This window comes from Babylonia areolata, chromosome 25, assembly GCF_041734735.1.
Source record: "Babylonia areolata isolate BAREFJ2019XMU chromosome 25, ASM4173473v1, whole genome shotgun sequence".
In the NCBI taxonomy this organism is placed as follows: domain Eukaryota; kingdom Metazoa; phylum Mollusca; class Gastropoda; order Neogastropoda; family Buccinidae; genus Babylonia; species Babylonia areolata.
In genome coordinates this window covers 24,740,064-24,766,803 of record NC_134900.1, presented here as the reverse complement: position 1 = coordinate 24,766,803, position 26,740 = coordinate 24,740,064, and the positions used below count along the sequence as shown (strand labels likewise).

The following is a 26,740-nucleotide window of genomic DNA, read 5'->3' as shown; positions in this document are numbered from 1 at the left end:
GCACATACGTTTTGTCATTTATGGTAATAAGTGTCAGGGTGACAAAAGGCGCTGACCATGCACATATGGACAGCATGTTTAGTTGTCATGGTGATTATGATGTGCTGTTTTATGTCTCAGAGGTATGCTTATTTCTTTCACAGTCTTTCAAGCCTAGCAAATCACTTTGGATCATCTCAGGGTGGTGCTGCTCAGACAGTTAATATTTACCCCAGTTCAGATAGTAGTGAGATATATTCATATCTATAACAACTATATTTCCACCAGAGACAAACACTAACATGATATTCACATATGTAGCATCTACCTATCCAACAGAGACAAACACTAACAAAATATTTGCATATAGATATAGCATCAGTCTTTCCATCACAAACACTGAGGGCTTTACAGACAAGGAGACATTTGCACAACAGGCTACCTATGTAGGTTGAGCCAACTGACGACGGGCGCCATAGCCGAATGGTTAAAGCGTTGGACTTTCGATCTGAGGGTCTCGGGTTCGAATCACGGTGATGGCGCCTGGTGGGTAAAGGGTGGAGATTTTTACGATCTCCCAGGTCAACATATGTGCAGACCTGCTAGTGCCTGAACCCCCCTTCGTGTGTATGTGCAGGCAGAAGATCAAATACGCATGTTAAAGATCCTGTAATCCATGTCAGCGTTCGGTGGGTTATGGAAACAAGAACATACCCAGCATGCACACCCCCGAAAACGGAGTATGGCTGCCTACATGGCGGGGTAAAAACTGTCATACACGTAAAAAGCCCACTCGCGTATATACGAGTGAACGTGGGAGCTGAAGCCCACGAACGCAGAAGAAGAAGAGCCAACTGACATCTTATCTATTTTATTCATTAAAACGCCTTGCAGTTGCGCCTATTCTTGAAGCTATTTGCCTTTAAACTCCCACTACCATCATTGAAACTTGGTTGGGGTGAGGATTACCAAATTCTGCTGTGACCTTAGCCTTCAGGAAACCAGTTCTGTGCTCATCATGACAGCAGTCATGAAGTCTTTGCACATTCATATTTGGCAAACACACTCTCTACATGCACAGTCATACACACACAGAATCTTTTCGGTTTTTTTTAACACACACACATGTGCTTACTCATATGCATACATATCTTAATATTTTCACATGTCACAGAGGGTGAACAACAAAAGGAATTATAAAATTTTGTGCTGGAGATGGCTGATTGGGAAGAACAAGTCAGGTGGTTAAAGGGGGGTGGAGGTTTCCTGACCCATTCATTTTTAAAATAACTCACTGATTTTGAGGCGAACAGATCAAATGACCCACAGGAAACTGAATGAACCATACCCAAACTCTGCACAATCAAAAGAAAAATCTTTTCATGTCACAGAACAAAGACAGACTGCATCCTCATGATTACAATGCTGAATAATACACCATATACTACAATAATGGTGTCCAATCTATGGCTGTTTGCACACCACATATTGGTATTTAGTTAATTCACAAAAAATACTGGCCTAACAATACTTTAAAGGTAAAAACAACTAACCCACATGCTCCCATAAAAAAAGCAACCGGAAATGACAATAATAGACAAAGAAACTGAACCACTACAAGAACAAAAGGAAAAAGAAAAAAACGGGGGTAAAAATGATGACTAAAAAAATAGAAAATGTTTCCATTGTGCAGTTGCAAGGTTTTCAGAAAGAATGCTAAAAGCACACACACACACACACACACACACACACACACACACACACAGAGTAAAGGTACACATTATCATATATCATGAGACTGAACACATCACTGTATATATGACCACATATTCAAAAAAGTATAAAAGAAACACTTATTCTTACTTGACAGAAACAACCACGCAGGAAATATTGCTTTCTGGTTAAAATGAAAATAAAAACAACATAACCCACAGGCTAAAGAAAAAAAACACATTAAAAAATGTACATCTACCCTGGTAAAAACAGAGGGCAAAATGAAAGCAAGAGAGCAGGACAGACAAAGAAAGACAAAGACAGAGAAAGAGACAGAAGACAGACAACAATCATAGAGAGACACACAGAGGAGAGAAAAAAAAATCTGTTAACATGCAAATGTATGGTCTAAAATATGTACCTAACAACTGACAGAAAAAGCACAAACAGAAGCCAAATAATGGGGATGAAGAACATATACATTTACTGTTCTGAATTTTCTAAATTCCCTTAACAGTTCCTACCACCCACACCCACACAAAACAAAAGCTGAGGCAAAATTAATTTTTGTTTTAAAAGGTCACCAGAAAGGCCCTCATGCTGTCTAAATCAATCTTGGCACAAACCTTCACTGAAAAAACAAACAAAAAAACACAACGAAATCCGTTTCAATCAAGTTATTTTTTTCAGACTGACATTAAAAAAAAAGAAGAAAAAACAAAAAAGGAGAATGACTGAGAAAAAAAATGTATAACAGAGAATAATGACAAAGAATATAAGACAAAATCTAGAATCACCAGAACATTTAAAGGACTCCTTGGTGGCAGTCTGGAAGCAGCACGGTGGAAACCAGGGAAACAGACTGCATGTGTGTGATTGTGCGTGTGTAGCATGTTTGCGCATGTGCGTGCATGCATGTATGCTTTGTGTGTGCAAGTGTATGCATGCATTCATGCATGTGTGTGTGTGTGTGTGTGTGTGCGTGAGTGAGAGAGAGAGAGAAGAGGCTGAAATGGGACAAGTGCATGTGTGCGTGCGTGTGTGTGTCTGTGTGTGTGTGGGGGGGGGGGGTGGGGGGGGGTCTGTGTGTATATGTGTGTGTGTGTGTGTGTGTGTGTGTGTGCTGTGTTGTTACACCATTTCAAATTGGTACTTCCAGAGAGTTTGTATCCTGAATATTTTCCACACTCCCATTAATCCATGCTACACCTATCGTTAAACACACTCCGAGATGCAGGGTAAGTGTAACATAAAAACAACCACCTCATCATTATCGTACATGTCATGGTGTCTACAGCACAGCAACAGTTCAGGGTCTCCTCTTGCGTGTGGCTTCCTGGAGACCTATCCACTGGTTGTTCCCTACTGGTGCTGAGAATGCTGAACAATGAAGATGTGGCTGTGTATAACGGACAAAGGGTGAGAAAGTCATGTCACTGAAATGGCACACATGAAGAAAACAACAACAAAAGTTATGACCAAAAAAAGGCGCTAAAAGACCAGACATTTCAAGCACACGTCAAACATTAAAGAACGCATAAACTGTCCATCGTAATAGTAACATACAGACACATGGTAGCCGCATTGGTGCGTGCGAGCATGTGTGCGCGGGGGTAGAGACAAGGGCGACCATGTGTGGGTTGGGCGTGTATCTCGTGTATTTGTTTTTTCTGAGTTCGTGTGAGTGTGTGTGAAGGGGTGGGAGGTGTGTATGCGTAAGCGTCTGTGCGTCTGTGCGTGTGTGTGTGTGTTTTCTTTTCTTCTGTTTTTGTTTTGTGTCTGTGTGGGTTTTTTTCCCCCGTTTTTGTTTATTTTCGACCAATGAAGAAAGCCTCATGTTAAGCAAAAAAAAAAAAGGTAAAAAAAAAGGTAAAAAAACATTTTTGTTTAAAAAAGGAAGTAAAAAAAAAAGAAAAAAGAAAGAAACAGAAAAAAAAAGAGAAAACGTGCTCCATGGACTTTTGCATGCAACTGAGGCAACAAAAAACAAAACAAAAAAAACAACAACAAAAACCCAACAAAACCTTCAGCTCACAAAGCAACACATGACAAAAAACAACAACAAAAGATGTCACACAAGAAAGGCACTAGGAAACCATCAGCTCACAAAGCAACACATGACAAAAAAAACAACAACAAATAATGTGACACAAGAAAGGCACTAGGAAACCATCAGTTCACAAAACAACACATGACAAAAAAACAACAAAAGATGTCACACAAGAAATACACTGGGAAACCATCAGTTCACAAAGCAACACATGACAAAAAAACAACAAAAGATGTCACACAAGAAATACACTAGGAAACCATCAGTTCACAAAGCAACACATGACAAAAAACAACAACAAATAATGTGACACAAGAAAGGCACTAGGAAACCATCAGTTCACAAAGCAACACATGACAAAAAACAACAACAAATAATGTGACACAAGAAAGGCACTAGGAAACCATCAGCTCACAAAGCAACACATGACAAAAAAAAAACAACAAATAATGTGACACAAGAAAGGCACTAGGAAACCATCAGTTCACAAAGCAACACATGACAAAAAAAAAACAACAAATAATGTGACACAAGAAAGGCACTAGGAAACCATCAGTTCACAAAACAACACATGACAAAAAACAACAACAAATAATGTGACACAAGAAAGGCACTAGGAAACCATCAGTTCACAAAGCAACACATGACAAAAAAAACAACATATAATGTGATACAAGAAAGGCACTAGGAAACCATCAATTCACAAAACAACACATGACAAAAAAACAACAAAAGATGTCACACAAGAAATACACTGGGAAACCATCAGTTCACAAAACAACACATGACAAAAAACAACAACAAATAATGTGACACAAGAAACGCACTAGGAAACCATCAGTTCACAAAACAACACATAACAAACAAAAAAACAAATAATGTGACACAAGAAAGGCACTAGGAAACCATCAGTTCACAAAACAACACATGACAAAAAACAACAACAAATAATGTGACACAAGAAAGGCACTAGGAAACCATCAGTTCACAAAGCAACACGGAGTAAAACAATCGAGTGGTGTATGAATTCCACAAACTCGGCCTGCAGGACCACGTACTCCTGTATGCACAGACTGCTACACAGTCACGCCGTCCTTGTGACCATGGAAACATCCATTATGAACTCAACAGATACTGAGAGATCACGAGGTTATAACGCCTCACTGTTAATGAGCATATGAATCTCAACAGTAAACACAGTATCTGTAGCCAGCACACAAGCGGAAAGAAAACAAAAATGGAGAAAAATAAAAGCATCAAACACACAGATCCAATATTATGATTTACCTTCAATGTGAAGCAGCAGCAACAACAACAACAACTACAACAACAACAAAAAAGAAGCATAATTTGCTTCCTAAAACGACAAAAGCAACAACAACCAAAAACACACTATAATTTGCCTCCTATGTAACAACAGACACTACAATTTGCACTGCATGTACATTAAAAGTTTTACCAACATCATGACAGCAGAAAACACAATAAATTGTCTTCCATGGATATCAAAAACAGTAACAACAAAAACACTATCATTTGTCTTCCTCATATATAAAAAAACAACAAACACCATAATTTGTTTCCCAAGTAGATTTATAAAATAAAATAAAATTATAGAACAAAAAGAAAGAACACTATAATTTGCCTTTCATGCACATTACAAGCAACAAAAACAATAAAATTACAAATCCAATTTAAAATTTCATTTACCCTGAAAGCAACAACAACAACAACAACAACAAAACCATTATACTTAGCATTCCACTATCATTTGCATTCCAAATTTCATAGTCATTTTCAAAATGAAAGAAGAGCACTTGTGATTGTTTTCTTCACCACTCAGTTGTTCACTTCATGTAACTTTCTAATGTATTTTAATATGAAATTGTCATATGAAAAAAAAAGAAAGAAAAAAAAATCATTTAATACTGTAGGCTGTTTTAATTAAAAAAATCAATGCCAGGCAGATTTTTCCTTTAAAGTCTAAACATTGTCCAACTACACTGACTAACTATGACAAATTCAGCAAACAAAAGGGAGAAATGAAGCTGACATGGCTTTACACACAAGGACTGTCACAACTCGTCAGTTACATCAGCAATGAAACTGCCATAATACATCCTTTTCTGACACTGTCCCAAACTGCATTAAAGCAAAAATGTAAAATGAAGGCAGTTGTGGAGCATAGTTTTAGTTTCCCTGCACCAACAATTTGAAACGTGCTGCTATACAGTCTCTGAATGAATCTAAAATCAGTCTCAAGAAACATTTATTTACGTTGCCAAAACTTCCCACAGTTATGTCATAGGTGATGTGTGTGTGTGTGTGTAGATGGCTGTATGCCAGTGTGTGTGGCCTTGGTGTGTAGTGCATGAATTGTGTGACGGCAGAAAGTACAGTGCGCTGAGTTACATGATGTAATATTATGCACAAAATAAACTTTCTTTCTTTTTTTCAGTATACAACAACATGGACAAAGTTCACAGATTCGTCTCAATATTTTGTGTGGCACATTTAAAGACACTTTGTACAAATACTAGAAAATGTGATTGAAAAAAAAATCCACCTGAAAGGTGTATAATTGTGTGTAGTTAATGTAAACATTAGCAAAGAAACAAAGAAAGAAAACTCTGTGTATATATATATTTTGTCACTCCATTTAGAGCAAACGTGTGCTTCTAATGTCACAATGCATGCAACTATAAAACATGCAGAAAAAAACAAACAAACAAACAAAAAAAAACCCAAAGGGAGTTGACATGGGTCTCACAATTCCTCATCCTGTAACAGATCCACTGACCTTCACCTGGAGACACACAATTTATGATAATCTATGCAGTGACCTCGGTCATGACCCCCTGAACACTTGTGAACCTACTGATCTCCACATCACACTGGCTGCTCGTGCTTCAACCAGTATCAGTGTCAATGCTATTCATTTATTTAATTAAAAAAAAAAATAATATTCAGCTTGGGTAAATGCATTTTGTTCACGAATGCTTGACACTGTGGTAACAGAATGCAATGATCCAAAGCCTCTGTGCTTTGTGGGAAAGAACCTCTGTTAGAACCATTCACTGACTGAATCGAGCTGCTCACCGCCTCAAAATGGTTTGGCTATTGCCTGGCTCGCAATCATTATGCTGGGAATGTATGAAGCATGTGATCAATATAGAGGTTTGAAGCTGACCCTGTGTATGTGTGTGTGTGTGTGTGTGTGTGCGCGCGTGTTTAATTTTATTTCAGTTTACATACTTTTAACTTAGCTTCAGCTTCTTTGCATTATATTTTATCATTATTATTATTTTTTTATATCTGTCTATTCATTTATTTCTGCACATGTTGAAAAAGAAAAGAAGAATTTCTGCACCAATGTGCAGATAACAAACCAGTCTTGAGGACTGAGGACTGGAGCCAGTAACACGTACTGAAAAATGAGTGGTAAAATTAGTCAGCATATCTCTTCAGTGATAACATATATCCCAATGGTGCTGTTCCAGAAACTTCAGACATGTTTCAAACAGTTGAGATGCTGGGTTGGTTTCATATATGGAAGCAACACAAGAAGTTCTCAAAAAAAAAAAAAAAATCAATCAATGTATTATCCAAAACAAGTCCTGGCACATAATGTCAAATCAAGATTTCTTTCCCTGAATCCATTGCGTTCATATAAACCCTTAATAAAAAAACAACAACAAAAAAACAACAACAAAAAACAGAGTAAAACAAACAAACAAAGCAACAAGAAACACTATGAATAGTAATCTCAGCTAAAAATTTATATCAACAAATTAAACTATACTCTTTCTTCACATATCCATCCATGTGTCATTAAAACCTTCAAAGGTTACTGGACAAGACATTTAAAAAAAAAAAACAACCTATGTTTAATTGCCTGGTTCTGTCACAAAGCTCCATAAAAATGGATTTTTGAGCAAGTCTTCATTTTGCTTTACAAACAGTTAACTGTGTTGTTCTCTTACACTGTGTGTGTGTGTGTGTATGTGTGTGCGCGCGCACGTGTGCGCGCGTGCGTGCGCATGTATGTGTGTGCACCCATGCGTACATGTCTGCATGAAGTACTAGTTAGTTACCAGTAAAACGTCCTACACTAATTGACATCCAGTTTTGCCGACTGACAATTCTGTCCCCTGTTGGGGAAGTAAGGGCCCATCACTCTCTTCCGTGGGGATGGTTCAGCCACACTGTGATTGTTTCGCCTTCCCTTCGGCTGTACTGGATGCCGTTGCTGATATGGTAATCCACCAACTGCCGCAGGCTGCTGCATCTCTTCTGCCGTCGATTGATGAAGTACTTGGTTGGTCTCGATACGCTCTTGTGCACCACAAAGGTGATTACTTTTCCCTCATGTCTGAAACACAAATTCATCATAAAATGTGAAAATATACGTACAAACACACACATGTATCTCTCTCTCTCTCTCTCTCTCTCTCTCGCTATCTCACTATCTATCTATCTGTCTATCTATCTATCTATATATATATATATATATATAAGATAAACTTAATCTCAAATTTTCGCCCATAAGGCTTTATCAGGAGAGCGTTTTGTCTGTACTTGTATTACTCACTGACATCCAAATTTGCTGATTGACAATTCTGTCCTGGACTGAAAGTAAGTGGCCATCACTCTTTATATAGATAGATAGATAGATACATACATACATACATACATACATACATATATGTGTGTGTGTGCACGTGCGTGCGAGTGCATGTGTGACATTATATATATATATATATATGAATGAGCAGACAAACAAATGAACTAGTAAGTTAACAAACAAATCATTCAAAACCATTGCTGTAGCTGCCTGAGAACAAGGGGAATGTGGGTTCAAATCCCCAAAGAAGCACATCACTGCTGCATTTCTTACTAATCTTAGCCAGTGGGTGATCACTAACCAGGTGTTGCTGTGGGCTCCTTTTTTTTTTTCTCAAGGCCTGACTAAGCGCGTTGGGTTACGCTGCTGGTCAGGCATCTGCTTGGCAGATGTGGTGTAGCGTATATGGATTTGTCCGAATGCATTGACGCCTCCTTGAGCTACTGAAACTGAAAATGAAGCTCCAAAGGAAGACGTGGACCACATGGGCCACAGACATCTCCTTCAAGAGCACAACACGCAGGCACACTAACACACCGGGGGGTGGGTTGCATGAGCAAACTCAGCAGTGTTAGGCTTGCTTGGAGCCCAGAATGTTTCCAATTCCACGGTAAATTCCATACACTCAGGAGTGATGGCCTAGAGGTAACGTGTCCGCCTAGGAAGCAAGAGAATCTGAGCATGTTGGTTCGAATCACAGCTCAGCCGCCGATATTTTCTGCCCCTCCATTACACCTTGAGTGGTGATCTGGACACTAGTCATTCGGATGAGACGCACTTAGCGCATGTAAAAGAACCCACAGCAACAAAAGGGTTGTTCCGGGCAAAATTCTGTAGAAAAATCCACTTCGATAGGAAAAACAAATAAAACTGCATGCAGGAAAAATTTTTTTTTTTTAAATGATGGTGCTGTAGTGTAGTGACGCGCTCTCCCTAGTGAGAGCAGCCCAAACTTCACACAGAGAAATCTGTTGTGATAAAAAGAAATACAAATAACTCTGTGCAAAGTTAGTGCTGTGAAGATCGCCTCATGCAAACCAGCCCAGGTCAGTTCAAAACCCTGACAATCCATCACATACTCTGGACACCAAGACCAGAAACAAAATAGTGGTGTGTTGTGTTGCGTTGCGTTGCGTTGCGTTGCATTGCATTGCATTGCATTGCATTCCTATGGATGGTATTGTATTGTATTGGATTGGATTGTATCGTGTTGTATTGGATTGGATTGCACTGTATTGTATTGCATTGTATTGGATTGGATTGTGTTGTATTGCATTTTCCTGTATTGGATTGCATTGTCCTGTATTGCATGACATTGTATTGCATTGTATTGTATTGCATTGCATTGCCCTGTACTGCACAGCACTGCATCGTACTGTAATTGCACTGAACTATTCTTTAAGATGATAGATAGACAATACATTCATGAACTGAACAATATGCTTCCTGAATTTTTTTTTTTTTTTTTTTCAAACATTTAAAAATTTTTTTTTTTTTAAAGAATTAAAAACAGGAAGAAAAAAAAACTCACGCTACACAGATGGTGGGTCGCATTGCCAGGTCCCAGAACCAGATGACGTAAAAACCAGTGTTGTGCCGGTGAGGCCTGATCAACTGGATCACCTATTACAGTGCATAATGATGATAATCAAATTATAATAATAAAAAAAATAATAACAATAATTCATACAGAGCTTTCAAACCTCTCAGCGCATTTTACAACAACACAAAACATGCAAGAAATAACACACACACACATAAACACATGTACTGGAATTAGCTATGAATCCACAAGGTACAGACATGGAACGTGGTGCCTTAATTATTGTACAGACTGCTTGAAAAAGGATGTTAATGTGTTTGAAAAAGAATGTTCATAGATTCGGTCTTACGGATGCTGGTGAAGGACTGTGACTGAAAAAGGCACATCCTGTCTGTCTACTGCATGAAGACACCTATACTACACACACACACACACACACACAAACACACACACACACACACACACACACAAACACACACACACACACACGCACACAAACACACACACATACTCACACACACACACATACACATACTTACACACACACACAAACACACACACACACACACACACACACACAGACACACACACACAAGCATGCACACTTGTCTGGTATCACTTTCAGAGGAAATCTTCTTCTTCTTCTGCCCTGAACTCTGTGAAGAGTCCTGGGGCTGTGACACAGAAAAACTGTTCACCCAGTCCCTCCAGGCCTGCCAACTGTTTTTTTGTTTGTTTTTTTTTTTTGCCGCCCCACCATCTGCACCATTACAGTGGCATTACTCCCACGCCGCTCATTTCCCATACACGGCCACACCCGGGTTTGTCCGTCACAGTTCCAGCATCAGCAGTCTGAAGGGAACCATTGATGTTAGGTCATCAGGAGGCCACACACCAGAGGAGACCCTGCACTGCTGCTGAGTCACTTTGGAGGTGTTCAGTAGTGCCTGTTCTGATTCAACATACTTTGGACACCACCTACTAAGCCCCCTACTAAAGACAATAATGGCGTAATCACGGAGACAGACTGAGTAAGCGTCCCTCCCAGCGTGGAGACCGCCACCACGTCACTGACAGGACTCACCCCAAGCACAGAAGTGGAGGGGTATCGAAACTGAAGTCACCATGAGAGCAGGACATGAAAGGCCACAGACTTTGAGACTGTTTTGTCTATACTGATGATGATGAAGAAGGAGGATGACGATGACGATGATGATGTTGCTATGGAGGTCCATTTTGGTTTGGGACTGCGTGACAAGGTTATACTCTACGCTTCCTGTCATGATATCCCGGCGTTAACCGGCCTGCCAACTGTGTCAAAGCCTGGGTCTCAGCAAATGGTTTCCCTGTCTGTTCTAAGATGTTGTCAGTCCATCATTTTTTTTTTTTTTCCCTGTCTTCTCCTTTCTCAATAGTTCATGCCTGTAGCCTTTGGAAGGCTCTCAGGGCTTGACTAGTGCACTGGGTCGATGTGTTGTCGGTCACATGTCTGCACCTAGTTCATGCCTGTAGCCTTTGGAAGGCTCTCAAGGTATGACTAGTGCAATGGGTCGATGTGTTGTCGGTCACACGTCTGCTCCTCTTTTTGAATTCAAAGTGTGGATGTGGTGTAGCGTATATGGATCAGTCCATACTCCTTGACACCTCCTTAAAACTGACTGCAGCAACACTCTGCGCATCAAACACAATAAAGCAAGAGTGATGTTTAAACTTTAAAATATGCACAATTTGTGTGATGATAAAGAAAATGTGCATCAAACATCTTCTTCATTCAAGGGCTGCAACTCCCACTTTCACTCGTACACACATGAGTGGGCTTGTATGTGTTTGAAAATTTTTGCTCTGCCATGTAGGCAGCCATACTCCATTTTCAGGGGGTGTGCATCAAACATAATAAAGCAATACGGATGTTCACACTTAAGAAACATGCAAAAATTTGCATGATGATTTACCTTCATACAGGGTTCACAAAAACTTAAGGAACATCTGGGAACTTGAACTGTTTTCTTTTTGGGGGCACGGGGTAATGATGCTGAGTTTTGGGCAAAGAACTTGGTAATGAAACAAATACACTTGCAGACAGAATTTTAAGATTTAGTGGAGTGATGGCCAAGAGGTAACACATCCGCCTAGGAAGCGAGAGAATCTGAGCGAGCTGGTTCAGCAAATTCTGTAGAAAAAATCCACTTCAATAGGAAAAACAAATAAAGCTGCATGCAGGAAAAAATACCAAAAACTGGGTGGCGCTGTAGTGTAGCAACACGCTGTCCCTGGGGAGAGCAGCCCGAATTTCACACAGAGAAATCTGATGTGATAAAAAGAAATACAAATACAAATACAAGAACGGTGTGTGCTGCCAATGTATCGACCACCACTCACAACTAGAGATGTTCTCTTGCAATTCTTTACAAAAATGTATAAACCACTGAATGACTAAAATTTCTGGCTCAAACACTGATTTTTCAAGTGCATTTTTTTTTTTAAAGCTATTCATGATGCATGCATGCCTGAAACAGCCATTTTGTGTATTCAGTTAGAAGCCAGTTGTAGCAGACCACACACGCAGCCTGTATAATTTTGATCATCTTGCGAATTTCTTATTAACATTTCATAAAAAATCATAACTGCTTTTATAAAGTAGTCCTGTTGTCTGTATAAACTGATGAAAACACAAAAGAAAAAAAAATCTTTTGAAATGTGATAGAGGTAAGGGGCTTTAACTTTCATAAAGAGATTTTAAAGAATTAAAACATCCTTGCTCACAAGCGCCAAGCTGTAACAAAGTACACTTGGTGGTAAAGGGCTGTGCTTTAGGAATGAATCTAATATGGATAAAAGAATTGAAACATTAAAAGGAATAATTCTGGATCTATATTGTTGCGGATCACTATCCTGTCTTAAGGATATTTTGAAGGATCAAAATCCTGTCGGCGACGCCACTTTTGTAAGCTGTGGTCCCGAGTAGTATTGTTAAAGAAGTGGACGGTACAAAATAATTACTGATTGATGATTTACTGAATTAAAGGATAAAAAATATCCACGTACAAGCCCGGGGCATATAGCAGGCCAGTCACAAAAGGGTTTTTATTACAATATCAAGTAAGTAAAGAAGAAGAAAGAAAGAAAGAAGATGAGAAGATAAAGAGAAAACTATAAGCCAATCAGGGATTTTCTTGCACCTCACATCATTCAGTCAGCCTGTGAAAGAAAGAATGACAGAAGAGACAGACAGACACCACCCTCGCTTGGTGCTCCTCCTAAAGGTTGCTCCAACCGTGACAAGAGGATGTGAATGTGGCCATTCACTTTTTTGTGAAGGCTGCATAAACCAATGAAAACACACAAAAAAACAAACAAACAAAACAAAAACCTCTGAAAGAATGAACTACAAAGAAACAGACACTGCCCTTTTCTTTCTTCTCGTCCTGAAAGTTGCTCCAGCTGTGACATCAGTGGCATCAAAATGTTCACTTTTACTGAAGTCTGTATAAACTGATGAAAACACAAAGGAAAGACCAAAGAAAACAACAAAAAACAAACAAACCCCTCCCCCCCCCCACCCCCAAAAAAAAAAAAGAAAGAAAGAAAACTCTGAAAGAATGAACTATAAAGACAAAGACCTTTTTTTTTTTTTCTCTTCCTGATGGTTACTCCAGCTGTGACACCACAACATAAATGTGGTCATTAACATTTTGTGAAATCTGTATAAACAGATGAAAACACACAGGAAAGACACACACACAAAAAAAAAAGAAAAAAAAAGAAAAAGAAAAACAATGAAAGAAATAAAGAAAGAAAAAAAAAACCTCTGAAAGAATGAACTACAAAGACAAAGACCTTACTTTGTTTTCTTCCTGAAGGTTGCCCCAACTGTGACACTTGGACATGAATATGGTCATTAACTTTTTGTGAAGCCTATATAAACCAATAAAACACAAAGGAAAGACCAAAAAAACAAAAAACAAAAAACTCTGAAAGAATGAACTACAAAGACAAAGACCTTACTTTGTTTTCTTCCTGAAGGTTGCTCCAACCATGACTCTAGGACATGAATATGGTCATTAACTTTTTTGTGAAGCCTGTATAGACCAATAAAACACAAAGGAAAGACCAAAAAAAAAAAAAAAAACCAACTCTGAAAGAACTTTTTTGTGAAGCCTATATAAACCAATAAAACACAAAGGAAAGACAAAAAAAAACACAAAAAAAACCCACCAAAAAAACTCTGAAAGAATGAACTACAAAGACAAAGACCTTGCTTTGTTTTCTTCCTGAAGGTTGCTCCAACCATGACTCTAGGACATGAATATGGTCATTAACTTTTTGTGAAGCCTATATAAACCAATAAAACACAAAGGAAAGACAAAAAAAAAAAAAAAAAAAAAAAAAACTCTGAAAGAATGAACTACAAAGACAAAGACCTTACTTTGTTTTCTTCCTGAAGGTTGCTCCTTGGCCGACTGAGAAGGAACCTGAAGGTAGGATCCCAGCACATCAAACAGCAAGCCTACCTATCACTTGTCCACCCAACCCTTGAATATGCCAGCTCTGTCCGGAGAGAGTTTAAAAAAACAAAACAAAAACAACTCTGAAAGAAAGAACAACAAGAAAAAAAAAACAAAAAACAGACAGATACCGACACACCACACCACAACCCCTCACTTTGTGCTCCTCCTGAAGGTTGCTCCAGCCGCGACACGAGGACAGCTCCTGATTGACGAAGCGGCCGCAGAAGTCTCTGTTGGGGTTGTTGGAGATGGCCTGCCTCAAACTGGGGTGGTCCTGTCTGGTCTGGGGCACCTGCCGCCTTCGCTGCTGGGCCTCCTGCGGAGTGAGGACCTCCGGGGCCGCCGCCTCCCCAACCTCCGGCTCCAGCGCGTCCGACGGCTGCATAGGGATGGGGCTGGCATCCATCTCCAGGCTGGTGACAGACAGGAAGTGAGGGGGTGAGGTTCTTTTCCTTCTTCTTAAGGAAGTGTGTGTGTTGGGGTGGGGGCTGGGGGGGTGGGGGAGAGGCTTTATGTTATTCTTCTCCTTTATAAGGTGGGGGGTGGGGGGGGGGTTCTTCTTCTCCTTGAGAAAGCGTGGGGGGGGGGGGTGGGGGGGGGGAGTCCATTCTTCATCTTCACCAAAAGGTGCAGGGGGTTCGGTTCTTCTTCTTCTCCTTAAGGTAGGTGTGTGTGTGTGTGTGTGTGTGTGTGTGTGTGTGTGTGTCTATTGTCTGTTTGCTACATGGTGACAAATTTTAGCTGCACACACAATAGGTGTGTACGTGTTAATTGTCTTATTCACTACAAGGCAGTTTTGACATGCACCCATTCATTCATTCATTTCAGCACACATACACACACACGCACATACACCCACACCCACACTCTCTCACTCTGCTCTCACAGACACACACACATCTTCAAATATTCATGTGTGTGTTGTGAGAGATCTGTTATGAGTTTTGTGTATGCGTGCAGGTGCATGCATATGTGTAGGTATGTGTGTGTGCCTCTGTGTGTGTGTGTGTGTGTGTGTGTGTGTGTGTGTGTGTGTGTGTGTGTGCTGCATATGTGCATGCATGTGAGGGGTGGTGGTGGAGAAAAACAAAAACAAGAAATAGAAATAGAAAATGACCCCACACAACAATTTCGAACAACCCCTTTCAATATCAACTGACACAAGCGTGACACTCCACTCCTCACTCAATTTACTACACTCTCACACACAAGGACAGACCTGAAACACACATAATCAAAGCACATCAAATGACATTCATCAACAAACAGAAAACAAACCAAAAAAAACCAAAAAGCAAGAAAATTCAAGCAGACAAAAAACCAAAAAAAAAACCATCTCTACCACAGATAGTTGAGCCGTGTGTACATATTCTCCTCCTGGTCTATCTGCGTGAGCTTGCAGTAGATCTCTGTGGTGGTGGTGGAGGCAGAGGCAGCATCCCTGTACTGGATATCTTCCGTACTCATGTCCATGGGTTCTTTCGTCTCCTCCTTCAGGCCGGACATGGACACAGGCAGAAACCACAGGAACAAGGTGAAAGTCAACTAGTGTCCCTGTTTTAAAATGTCGGTTGACGGACGCAATATATATGATAGTCAGTCATGTCCGACTATGACCATCAAAACAGCAAAGGAGGCAACTGCTGTTTTGACTATTTGGGCTAGAATTTGATTATAGTGGAGAGTGTCTTGCCTGAGTTACATCCCCACTCTCTCGGCCAAGAGATTTTAGGACAGTCGGCGATGGGATGGTTCCCAAAGGCCAACTAGCCCACAAGGCTGCAGCACTAAGAGCCAGTGCAATTTTGCCTCCCAGTTTGAGAGTTATAGTCCTTCACAAAAGACTAAGCTGTAAATGATTTCCCATTGACTGGAGAAACCATTGATAATACAATTCTCACTTTGCTGTTGGCCCAAATGTAAACTTATGTCAATCTGTGATATAAGCCCACATAAATCGCCAAAGACGTGGAACAAGCTCCCTGATAACCTCCGTCATTCTGATTCCCTCGCATCTTTTAAATCTCGTCTCAAAACTCACCTTTTCCCTCAGCAATAAGTTCAATTGTGGCAGGTCCACAACTACATGCATGTATATGAATGTGTATTGTGTGTGCGTGTGTCTATGTAAGTTTGTAAGCCGAGTGTTGGGCTTAACGGACGCAATAGCCAAGTGGTTAAAGCGTTGGACTTTCAATCTGAGGGTCCCGGGTTCGAATCTAAGAAACAGCGCCTGGTGGGTAAAGGGTGGAGATTTTTTTGATCTCCTAAGTCAACATATGTGCAGACCTGCTTGTGCGTAAACCCCCTTCGTGTGTATACACAAGCAGAAGATCAAACACGCACGTTAAAGATCCTGTAATCCATGTCAGCGTTCGGTGGGTTATGGAAACAAGAACATACCCTGCATGCACCCCCCCAAAAACAGAGTGCCTACATGGCGGGGTAAAAACAGTCATACACATAAAAGCCCACTCGTGTACATAGGAGTGAACGTGGGAGCTGCAGCCCACGAACGAAGAAGAAAATGTCAGTCATCATTTTCCATATTCTTTCAGTTTCTTTTTGAGCGTCAAGGAAGCATTAAAAGTGTGCAGACTGATCCCTAGATGCTATACAACCAGAGATGCCAACTCCTGTCAAGTGTTTGTAGGAACAATCAGGAAATTTGGTCGGAGCATTTTGAATTTGGTAGGAACACTCATGGCTCTGAGCCACATCAGCAAACATATATTTTATCTACAAGGCATTCAAACACTCAATAGCTTAATCCACAGGGCACAGACACTGTTTGAACAAGATGCAACTTGATCTAGCCACATTCTCTCTTGTTCAGGCTAACGATTATGCTGACTGGTCCACTCAATACTGTTTCAATGTAAACATGCCTGCAATCAGCTGAGCATCTTCGCATGAGACCAAGGTTAGTAGTGACTGCCCTGGCCTCATGATCAATAGGTCTAGAGGGTCTGGGTAATGTTACAACAGGAAAGCATGTGACTATGCAATGAAGTCAAAAATGAACTTATCAGAAGAATTTTGACGTTGGCGTAATGTCGGTACAAACTGTGATCAAGCATAACAAAATATAGTGAATTCGTAACAGTTGGCATCTCTGTACAACACCTGCTTTCTCTATATATTTTTTTCATGTTTTAAAGAAAAAAAGGGAAAAAGAATAATGAAGCATATGCCTGACCTATGCACAGACCCATCTTTCATTCATTCATTCATTCATTCAATCCCTCTTTCCTTTTGCTAACCCCTCCTTTCTTCTTCCTTCAACTGTTCCTTTCTTTGAATAACCCTTCCTTTATTTTATCTTTTTTTTTATCTCAAGGCCTGACTAAGCGCGTTGGGTTACGCTGCTGGTCAGGCATCTGCTTGGCAGATGTGGTGTAGCGTATATGGATTTGTCTGAACGCAGTGACGCCACCTTGAGCTACTGAAACTGAAACTGAAACTTCCTTAACAATAATAAAACAGTCAAAAAAAACTGTCATGCTGTGCTTTAAAATGTCTCAAAGCGCTTCCCGACAACACACCAGTAAGCCTCAAAGCACACACACAAAGACACATAAACACACACACACATGCACATGCACACACACACACACACACACACACACACAAAAAAAAACAACAACAAAAAAACATGCATGCATGGAGAGAAAAAAACACATAGGTATGGAATGAAGTGCCTTAATCATGCAGAGACTGTGTGAAAAGAAACATTTTCAGATTTGTTTTCAGTATCAGTATCAGTATCAGTAACTCGAGGAGGCGTCACTGCGTTCGGTCAAATCCATATACGCTACACCACATCTGCCAAGCAGATGCCTGTTTTCAAATAAAAGGATGCGAGAGAGGGACTGTGGCAACTTAAAACGACAGTGAATTCCAGGTTACTACAGCTGAACACCTGAAACAGTAATTGATTTTTTACATTTTACTTGAAAAAAAAAAAAAAAAAAAAAAAAGGATGTTCAATGAACAGGGAGGATGCCCCTACGATTTTATCCACTTTACGAGAAAGCATTAGACTGTGACAAAGCTTGCTCGTTTCCCTCCTGCGCTTTCTCTCACTTTATGGGAAAGCGTGGGACTGAGACAAAGAATGCTTGTTCCCCTCCGCTTTCTCACTATGTCTGAGAAAACATGGGAAGTGCCCCATATTTTTTATTAAAAACATTTCCGTCGTCATCGGGGCTGGTTTCTTGTCTTTTCCCAACACAAACCTTAGAGAAAACTGAGAGACAAAAAGAAGAGAGAAAGAGGGGGACGACGACAATGACGATCATGATAATGATGGTGACGCTTAGTGAAGACACTGATGGTGATGGCACAGTATCAGTTTAAAAGTAGTGTGTGTGTGTGTGTGTGTGTGTGTGTGTGTGTGTGTGTGTGTGTGTGTGTGTGTGTGTGTGTGTGTGTGTGTGTGAGTGTGTGTTTCCTTTTGTCTGTTTGCTTGCCTGGTTGATTTTTCTTCCTTCTATAATTTGTTTCTAAAATAATATTTTCCTTATTCAAGTACTTTCTCTGAAATTCATATACTATTTTCAGTGCAACGTTGCATGCAAAAGGTTGCTACCACAAACAGATGAACATATGAATGAGCATGAAATGAAGGAATATTCTAAATAAATGTTACAGAACAGGCTGCATCACAACAAACATAAAAACTCCATTTGGTCCTGTTTCATGCTCCCTTCATGAAGGTGTAGCACTGTAAAACACATTTTTCTATCACATTTACATAAAATATTGAACTGTTTTGATGTTATTCCGAACATCTCTTATTCATACTTGAGTTATACACATTACCTTAATTTCCTTGCAATGATCCGTTTCATGAAAATACAATAAATAGATGTGAGTTTCGGAGTCATCACAGTCAATGTCTTCGCTAACACCATTGTCATTATCATGATCAATCTCATTTTCTCTCGGATCTGTAGTGGGTGAAGACAAGAAACCAATCCCTATGACAATGGAAATTATCTTGATGAAAAGAAGGGAGACATCCCATGCTTTCTTACACATTGGGAGAAAGTGTGGGGGCGCCCTCCACACTTTCTTACAAATGAGAGAAAGTGTAGGAGGGGAACAATCACACTTTTTCACAATCCCATGCCTTCATGCACACACTTTCTTACAAAAGAAAGAAAGTGTAGGAGGAGAACAATCACACTTTCTCACAATCCCATGCCTTCATGCAAAGTGAGAGAAAGCATGGGGGCACACCCCACGATGTGTCTCAAAGTGTGGTAAAGCGTAGGAATGTAAGAAAGTTTGGGCCAACGTGGATCCCTGTGGACTGCTACAGGCAAACCCAGGTGTGGCTATATATATATATGGGGGGGACTCAGAATGATCGACATGGGAGTCATCCCACTGAAATGGTACAGATGATGGGGCATTAAAAAAAACACCCAAAACAACAACAACAAAAAACCCAAACCACTCTTCCTTTCCATCCTTCCTTCGTCATAGCTGCCAACCTTCCAGACCCCAAATTAGGAATCCTGTCGGGGAGTGGGTTTTGGGGAGGGGGGCGTGGCATGAATCGATAAAGGAAAACCGTTCCTGATACTGCGAAGTAAAGCGCTGATAAACCCTTTTATTCGTTGATTTGCTGCCCACATCACACCGACTTTCGCTGCTCAATGCCATGTTGGTAAGACAGCATAGGTGACTTGTGTGTGCAGTAATTGTTTTCCAGGTGAAAAATGTGGATCAGTGTACGGACCAAGCTAGTGGGTTCAGTTTCTCATATTTTTTTTGTTTTGTTTTTGTTTCTTTGTCGAAATTTCAAAATTCCGAAAAAAAAAAAAAAAAGTGCAGAAAATCATAATTTCAGAATCAGTTCTAAATGGCAGAAAAATTCCTAAAAATTAGGAACGGTTGGCAGGGGGGAGACAGTGGAGTGATGGCCTAGAGGTAACGCGTCCGCCTAGGAAGCGAGAGAATCTGAGTGCGCTGGTTTGAATCACGGTTCAGCCGCCGATATTTTCTCCCCCTCCACTAGACCTTGAGTGGTGGTCTGGACGCTAGTCATTCGGATGAGATGATAAACTGAGGTCCCGTGTGCAGCATGTATTTAGCGCACGTAAAAGAACCCACGGCAACAAAAGGGTTGTTCCTGGCAAAATTCTGTAGAAAAATCCACTTTGATAGGAAAAACAAATAAAACTACACGCAGGAAAAAATACAAAAAAATGGGTGGCGCTGTAGTGTAGCGACGCGCTCTCCCTGGGGAGAGCAGCCCGAATTTCACACAGAGAAATCTGATGTGATAAAAAGAAATACAAATACAAATATGTATACCTCAGCAGGCTGCTCTTGGCCAGGTGAGGGGACAGCAGCAGCTTCTAGTGACCCCTCCGGCTTCTCTCCTTCCTGCTCCAAAGCCACGTCCCTATCAATACCTGCCGCATGAAGAATCACACCAAATCTGTCAGCGTGATACAGGGAGACAGAGGGTGAGAGAGAGGGAAGGACAGAGGGAGGGAGAGAAAGAGTGGAAGAGAGAGAAAGAGACAGAGAAAGAGTGAAGAAAGAGAAAGAGAGGAAGAGAAAGATACATAATGAGAGACAGAGACAGAGAGACACACAGAGAGAGGGAGAGAGAAAGGGGGACAGAGAGACGAGAGAGAGACATGGAGAGAGAAGGGGGAAGAGAGAGACAGGGAGAGAGACACAGAGAGAGGAAGAGAGACATACGGAGGGAGAGAGAGAGACAGAGACAGAGAGTGAGGGGGGAGAGACAGAGACAGAGACACACACACAGAGGGATAGAGAGAGACAGAGAGGGGGGAGATAGAGACAGAGACACACACACACAGAGGGAGAGAGAGAGACAGGGAGAGAGACACAGAGGGAGAGAGACAGACAGAGAGAGGGGGGGGGAGAGAGACAGGGAGAGAGACACAGAGGGAGAGAGAGAGACAGAGAGAGGGGGGGAGAGAGACAGGGAGAGAGACACAGAGGGAGAGAGAGAGACAGAGAGAAAGAGGGAGAGAGAGAGAGGGAGGGAGAAAGAGAGAGAGAGAGGGAGGGAGAAAGAGAGAGAGAGAGAAACACCAGGGAGAAGGAGGTGTGGGGGGAATAAGTAAACAACTTATCCCTCCCTTCCCCCAACCTTCTTCATCCACACAAAATACCAGAGTAACAGCGCACATTGTACAGCTAACTGAAAACCCAAACCATGAATCAAAACAACAAAACTGCTGCACTTTCTGTACACTCATTCCAAGAACAGCGCAGCTCATTTCTTGGAAGAAACAAACAGAAGGTAAATATCCAGTTTCTGAACTTGAATTTTCCACACACACACACACACACACACACAAACAACTTTTGGCTACTGCATTCACTTAAGAAAGTATGTAAGTCTTTTTGAAAAGTTTCTGAACTTAAATTTTCCACACACACAAAAACACACACACAAAAACAACTTTTGGCTACTGCATTCACTTAAGCAAGTATAAAAGTCTTTTTGAAAGTATTTCAACTTTTAATCATGCTTCTGTGGTATGGAATTTTTAGTATGAAAAACAGGACAGCAAGCTCAGATTGTGAACGTTCTGGAAAAAAAAAAAATCCACACAAAGCAACTTTCCTTGGTTGATCTTTACCATCAAGCAGTGAAGTGGAATGTTTTTTTTCAAATTATTTGTGACTGCTCTCACCCTCTGTGTTTCTGTTTCCAACACTCCCATCTGGCTGACAGTATAAAATGCCACTTGCAAAGAAAAATATAATCAAAAGATCACTCATTCCCACGGCAGTGTCTGTGCTCTGACTCAACATGACTGTGTATTATATCTGCGACTTGCACATCTCATCATTCAGTGATTTACATACCTTTTATTGCATGTATGTGGTTTACATTTAGCATTCATGTGGTTTAATTTAACTGATAAGTCACTGAGCATTTCTGTTTAAGTTACTGCTCCCGTGTTTTCAAACTTGCATTGTTGTGTATCTGTGTGCACTTGTGCATGTGTGATCATGTGTGTGTGTGTGTGTGTGGTGTGAGTGTGCATGTGTGAGCATGTGTGTGTGTGGTTGGGTTTGTGAATGTTCTCCATTCCTAAAAACCCAACCTATCCCCCTATTTGGATAATCTGACACCAAATTTAGCTTTAAAAGTAAATCTCTCTTCTTCTTTTTTTTTTTTAACTTGTATATTTGCATGTCAAATGTTTGTGTTTTTTAATGTTTGCATTACAATGTGATAAACTTGGTCTGCTTGATGCTGATAGTATGACGTTTTTCCTTCCCTCCTTTTATACCTCCCCCCACCCCCACCCAGCCCTCCCTCCCCCCCCACCCCTTCCATGCCATGGTCATGTAGGTGACTGATTTTTCACTTTGGGTTCCAAAGTGATGTATTCTGATGATGAAATAACTGTTATCTTTATATCATTATTTCTTAAAATAGCTTCTTACTCTTTGTCCCTCTCTTATGATGAGCCTGAAGGCAAATATCTGCACACTATTGGTTTCAGGGGTTGACTGATTGATGGTACACCCATTTACTGCTTGTCCAGTGTTTGTCATAACTTGTGTACAGGTGCCAATGAGTTTTATTTTGTTTTTTTGTTTTTCCTACCATGCAATATTGCTTTCAACATGCCGCAACACAGTCTCAAACTGAACCAGTGCAGGTCGAAGATTAGTTTTATCTTTTGTTATGGGCTGTACCTCTCGGGTCTTGGACTGACCCAAAACCTTTGTGTCTTGGTTTCTCACTTTCAGCTGCCGAAGTCATTTCCTTGAGTGTTCAATGATAACAAATTACATGTTTACTCGTATATATATAAGAGAGAGAGAGAGAGAGAGAGAGAGAGAGTAAGTGAAATGACTCTGACTGTTCTTATAGCACAACCTTGGCAGCAATACTCTTGTTTTCTAGGGTGTGATCACTGGGTATTTTCTTGTTTCCGAAAGCCTGCTGACAGATTAGGAGATCTTTATCATGCATATTTCATATTCTGCATGCAGATCCGCAAGCCTGTTGATCTGGGAGACAAGAACAAAAAAAACAAAACAAACCCAACAACAACAATGCCGTCTCCACTCTCAAACGACAACGCATCACTACTGGAATTTAAAACCCCTGACATTCAATGCTCTGACCGCTTGGTTACTGGCAATGCGACTGCCAGAAGCATGAGATAATGTTCTTCTATCTCACCATGCTGCCCAGGAATCTGTACAAGAAGTGTGTGAACGAACAGTTAACAAATACAAACACTCACAAACAAATACTGACAAACAGTACTCACTATCGGTCTGAATCTGAAGATTAAAATCACTAGAAATAACTCCTCCAGCAGCAGCAGGGCCAGGAGCTGAAATGGGACAGAAAGCGAGGCTCGTCTCAAGCAACACCACAATGGAAAGAGACTTGGAGAACTGAATAGACTAAAACACAGTTTTCTCTCTTTTGTTCCCACAAGCGTTTACACATTAGATTTGACACTGTGCGGGATGACTAAACTGAGCAATACTATACTTGGTTATTCTGAAGTAAACTGTGTGTGCGTGTGTATGTGTGTGTGTGTGTCTGTTCATGTGCGTGCGTGCGTGCGTGCGTGCGTGCGTGCGTGCGTGTGTGAGTGAGTGAGTGAGTGAGTGAGTGAGTGTGTGTGTGAGTGTGTGTTTGAGTAAAAGAAAATCATCCATATGCATAATGTTTGAGCAGAAAACCAGTACACCACAATTTGCAGCATATCAGTCACCATGTTTTTTTTTTTACCCAAAGTAATCTCCACGGCAAACTGTGAACACCCTATTCACATCTGAAGACTAAACTGTGACCATGGCTTCACTTCAAAGTTCCACGCTTGAGACACGGTCACACACTCAATATCTGACAACACATATTGCACTGGTCACAACAGAAAACTTACTTGCACGCCTCCACACAGGTGCAGTCATGCAACCTGAAAATTCCACAGACACTCATGACCCCATGTTTGATTCCGCTTGGTTCATTTTCATCATTATGCCAAACCAAAACAATGACGCAAACTTCGAACTGAAACAGAAAGCTCTTGGGGCAGAGAAAGGGCAACAGAAGACCAGCTTTCTGGATGGACCTTACTGTGCAAAAAGAAAGAAAACCAGAAAACCGAAGGATGAACTCAGCACCTGCACAAAAACTAGGAATCGTTTCTAGCATGCAAAGGAAGACGGCCAGAACTGTAAGCAGAGCCGGCACATGGGATTTGGATTCCATGAGCTGAGAGACAGGGGCTGAGAGCCAGGGGCTGAGAGACAGGGGCTGAGAGACAGGGGATGAGAGACAGGGGCTGAGAGACAGGGGCTGAGAGACAGAGACAGGGGCTGAGACACAGGGGATGAGAGACAGGGGCTGAGAGACAGGGGCTGAGAGGGGCTGAGAGACAGGGGCTGAGAGACAGGGGCTGAGAGACAGGGGCTGAGAGGGGCTGAGAGACAGGGGCTGAGAGACAGGGGCTGAGAGACAGGGGCTGAGAGACAGGGGCTGAGAGACAGGGGCTGAGAGACAGAGACAGGGGCTGAGAGACAGGGGCTGAGAGACAGAGACAGGGGCTGAGAGACAGGGGATGAGAGACAGGGGCTGAGAGACAGGGGCTGAGAGACAGGGGATGAGAGACAGGGGCTGAGAGGGGCTGAGAGACAGAGACAGGGGCTGAGAGACAGGGGCTGAGAGACAGGGGCTGAGAGACAGGGGCTGAGAGACAGGGACTGAGAGACAGGGGCTGAGAGACAGGGGCTGAGAGACAGGGGCTGAGAGACAGGGACTGAGAGACAGGGGCTGAGAGACAGGGGCTGAGAGACAGGGGATGAGACAGAGGATGAGAGACAGGGGATGAGAGACAGGGGATGAGAGACAGGGGCTGAGAGGGGCTGAGAGACAGAGACAGGGGCTGAGAGACAGGGGCTGAGAGACAGGGGCTGAGAGACAGAGACAGGGGCTGAGAGACAGAGGCTGAGAGACAGAGACAGGGGCTGAGAGACAGGAGATGAGAGACAGGGGCTGAGAGGGGCTGAGAGACAGGGGCTGAGAGACAGGGGAGGATGCTGGTGCAAGCACATGTCAGGGTTCCAGTTCTGAAATTGCCGGCAAGACGCCAAAATAAAAATGATAAATGACTGGATTGTATCATGAATATATAATAAAAAGATACTCTGAATATCAACACTCACAAACACACATAAAATGTACACACACTGCACAATCACACAAATGTACATACACACACACGCACATCATAAAGGCGCACAGAGTTTCATGTGTACGCAAAACAGGAAGTTACAAAAACTGACATAGCAACATATATACAGCACCTTTGATTGTTAGGCATGATATATCCACATATATATTATATACACAGCAGTCCTAATAGTGAAGGAGTCAAGTCGGAAATAAAGAAACAAAGGACTGCACCAAGAAAACACAACATACTGTTCATAACTATTTTCCGCATTTAACCTCTGCAAACTGAGAGAAGACAACTCACTTGTTGTTGTGGTTCTGTCAATCTGCATGCTGACCTGCGTGGGTGGCGGCAAATGGGCGGAAGGTATGCTGGGATTGCACACAACAGCACTGGCAGTAACAGTTGTTCTTTGCCACTTCTTGTCTACCTCAGCTGAACAGGGATGCAACAGATATATATATATATAGTGAGAGAGAGAGAGGTGGGGGGGAGGGAGAGGGAGACAGACCGACAGACAAACAGAGATATACGTTTATGTATATATACTTATTTTTTTCTTTTCTTTTTTTATACATATAATAAATACATATGATATAATTATAGGATCCATCAACTCACAAAGAACATGTTAGGCTGTGCTGAAAATGTTTGCTGTGTATGTGTAAGTCTCTGTGTGTATGTATGTGTGTAAAAAAAAAAAACGATTTTAGTATCCATTCTATTCTCTTAAATGAATGATGAGCGCCCAATGGCAGCCATCAGTCGGCTCCACCCAGGTAGGCAGCCTGTTGTGTAAATGACCCCATGTTTGTAAAGCGCTTAGAGCTTGGTCACCGACCAAGGATAGGTGCTATATAAGTATCCATATCAATCAATCTTTCTGGGCACGTATTTTAAAACAGAACAGAATAAAACATAACAGAATGTGTCTTTATTACCAAGCGTACCAGTGACACAAGGAATACAGGGGGGATAGTACATATGTAGCCATGCACTCAGCCGGCTATGATAACTGTAGTTCAACTCACAGCACATACAGTTATACTGCTACAGTGTTTCACTGATTCTCAGTACTATAACTTCACAGTTACAGTGTGCTTAGTCCTC

The 26,740-nt window shown here is 41.3% G+C and overlaps 1 protein-coding gene across 3 annotated transcripts in view; it reads right to left on the bottom strand.

Annotated features, from left to right (window-relative positions):
* Nucleotides 1-2,783: 2,783 nt before the first annotated feature.
* LOC143299868 (uncharacterized) overlaps nt 2,784-26,740 on the bottom strand; it is a 30,121-nt gene continuing 6,164 nt past the window's right edge. The window contains exons 4-11 of one of the 3 annotated variants that reach the window (XM_076613360.1): nt 25,934-26,065; nt 24,338-24,370; nt 23,711-23,776; nt 20,745-20,845; nt 15,760-15,908; nt 14,572-14,830; nt 9,898-9,989; nt 2,784-8,114 (exon numbers count right to left, since the gene is read on the bottom strand). In XM_076613360.1, coding sequence (XP_076469475.1) covers nt 7,916-8,114; nt 9,898-9,989; nt 14,572-14,830; nt 15,760-15,908; nt 20,745-20,845; nt 23,711-23,776; nt 24,338-24,370; nt 25,934-26,065 — 1,031 coding nt within the window. In that variant the 3' untranslated portion in view covers nt 2,784-7,915. The remainder of the gene's footprint in view (nt 8,115-9,897; nt 9,990-14,571; nt 14,831-15,759; nt 15,909-20,744; nt 20,846-23,710; nt 23,777-24,337; nt 24,371-25,933; nt 26,066-26,740) is intronic. The other 2 variants (XM_076613361.1, XM_076613362.1) reach the window with 2 other exon arrangements.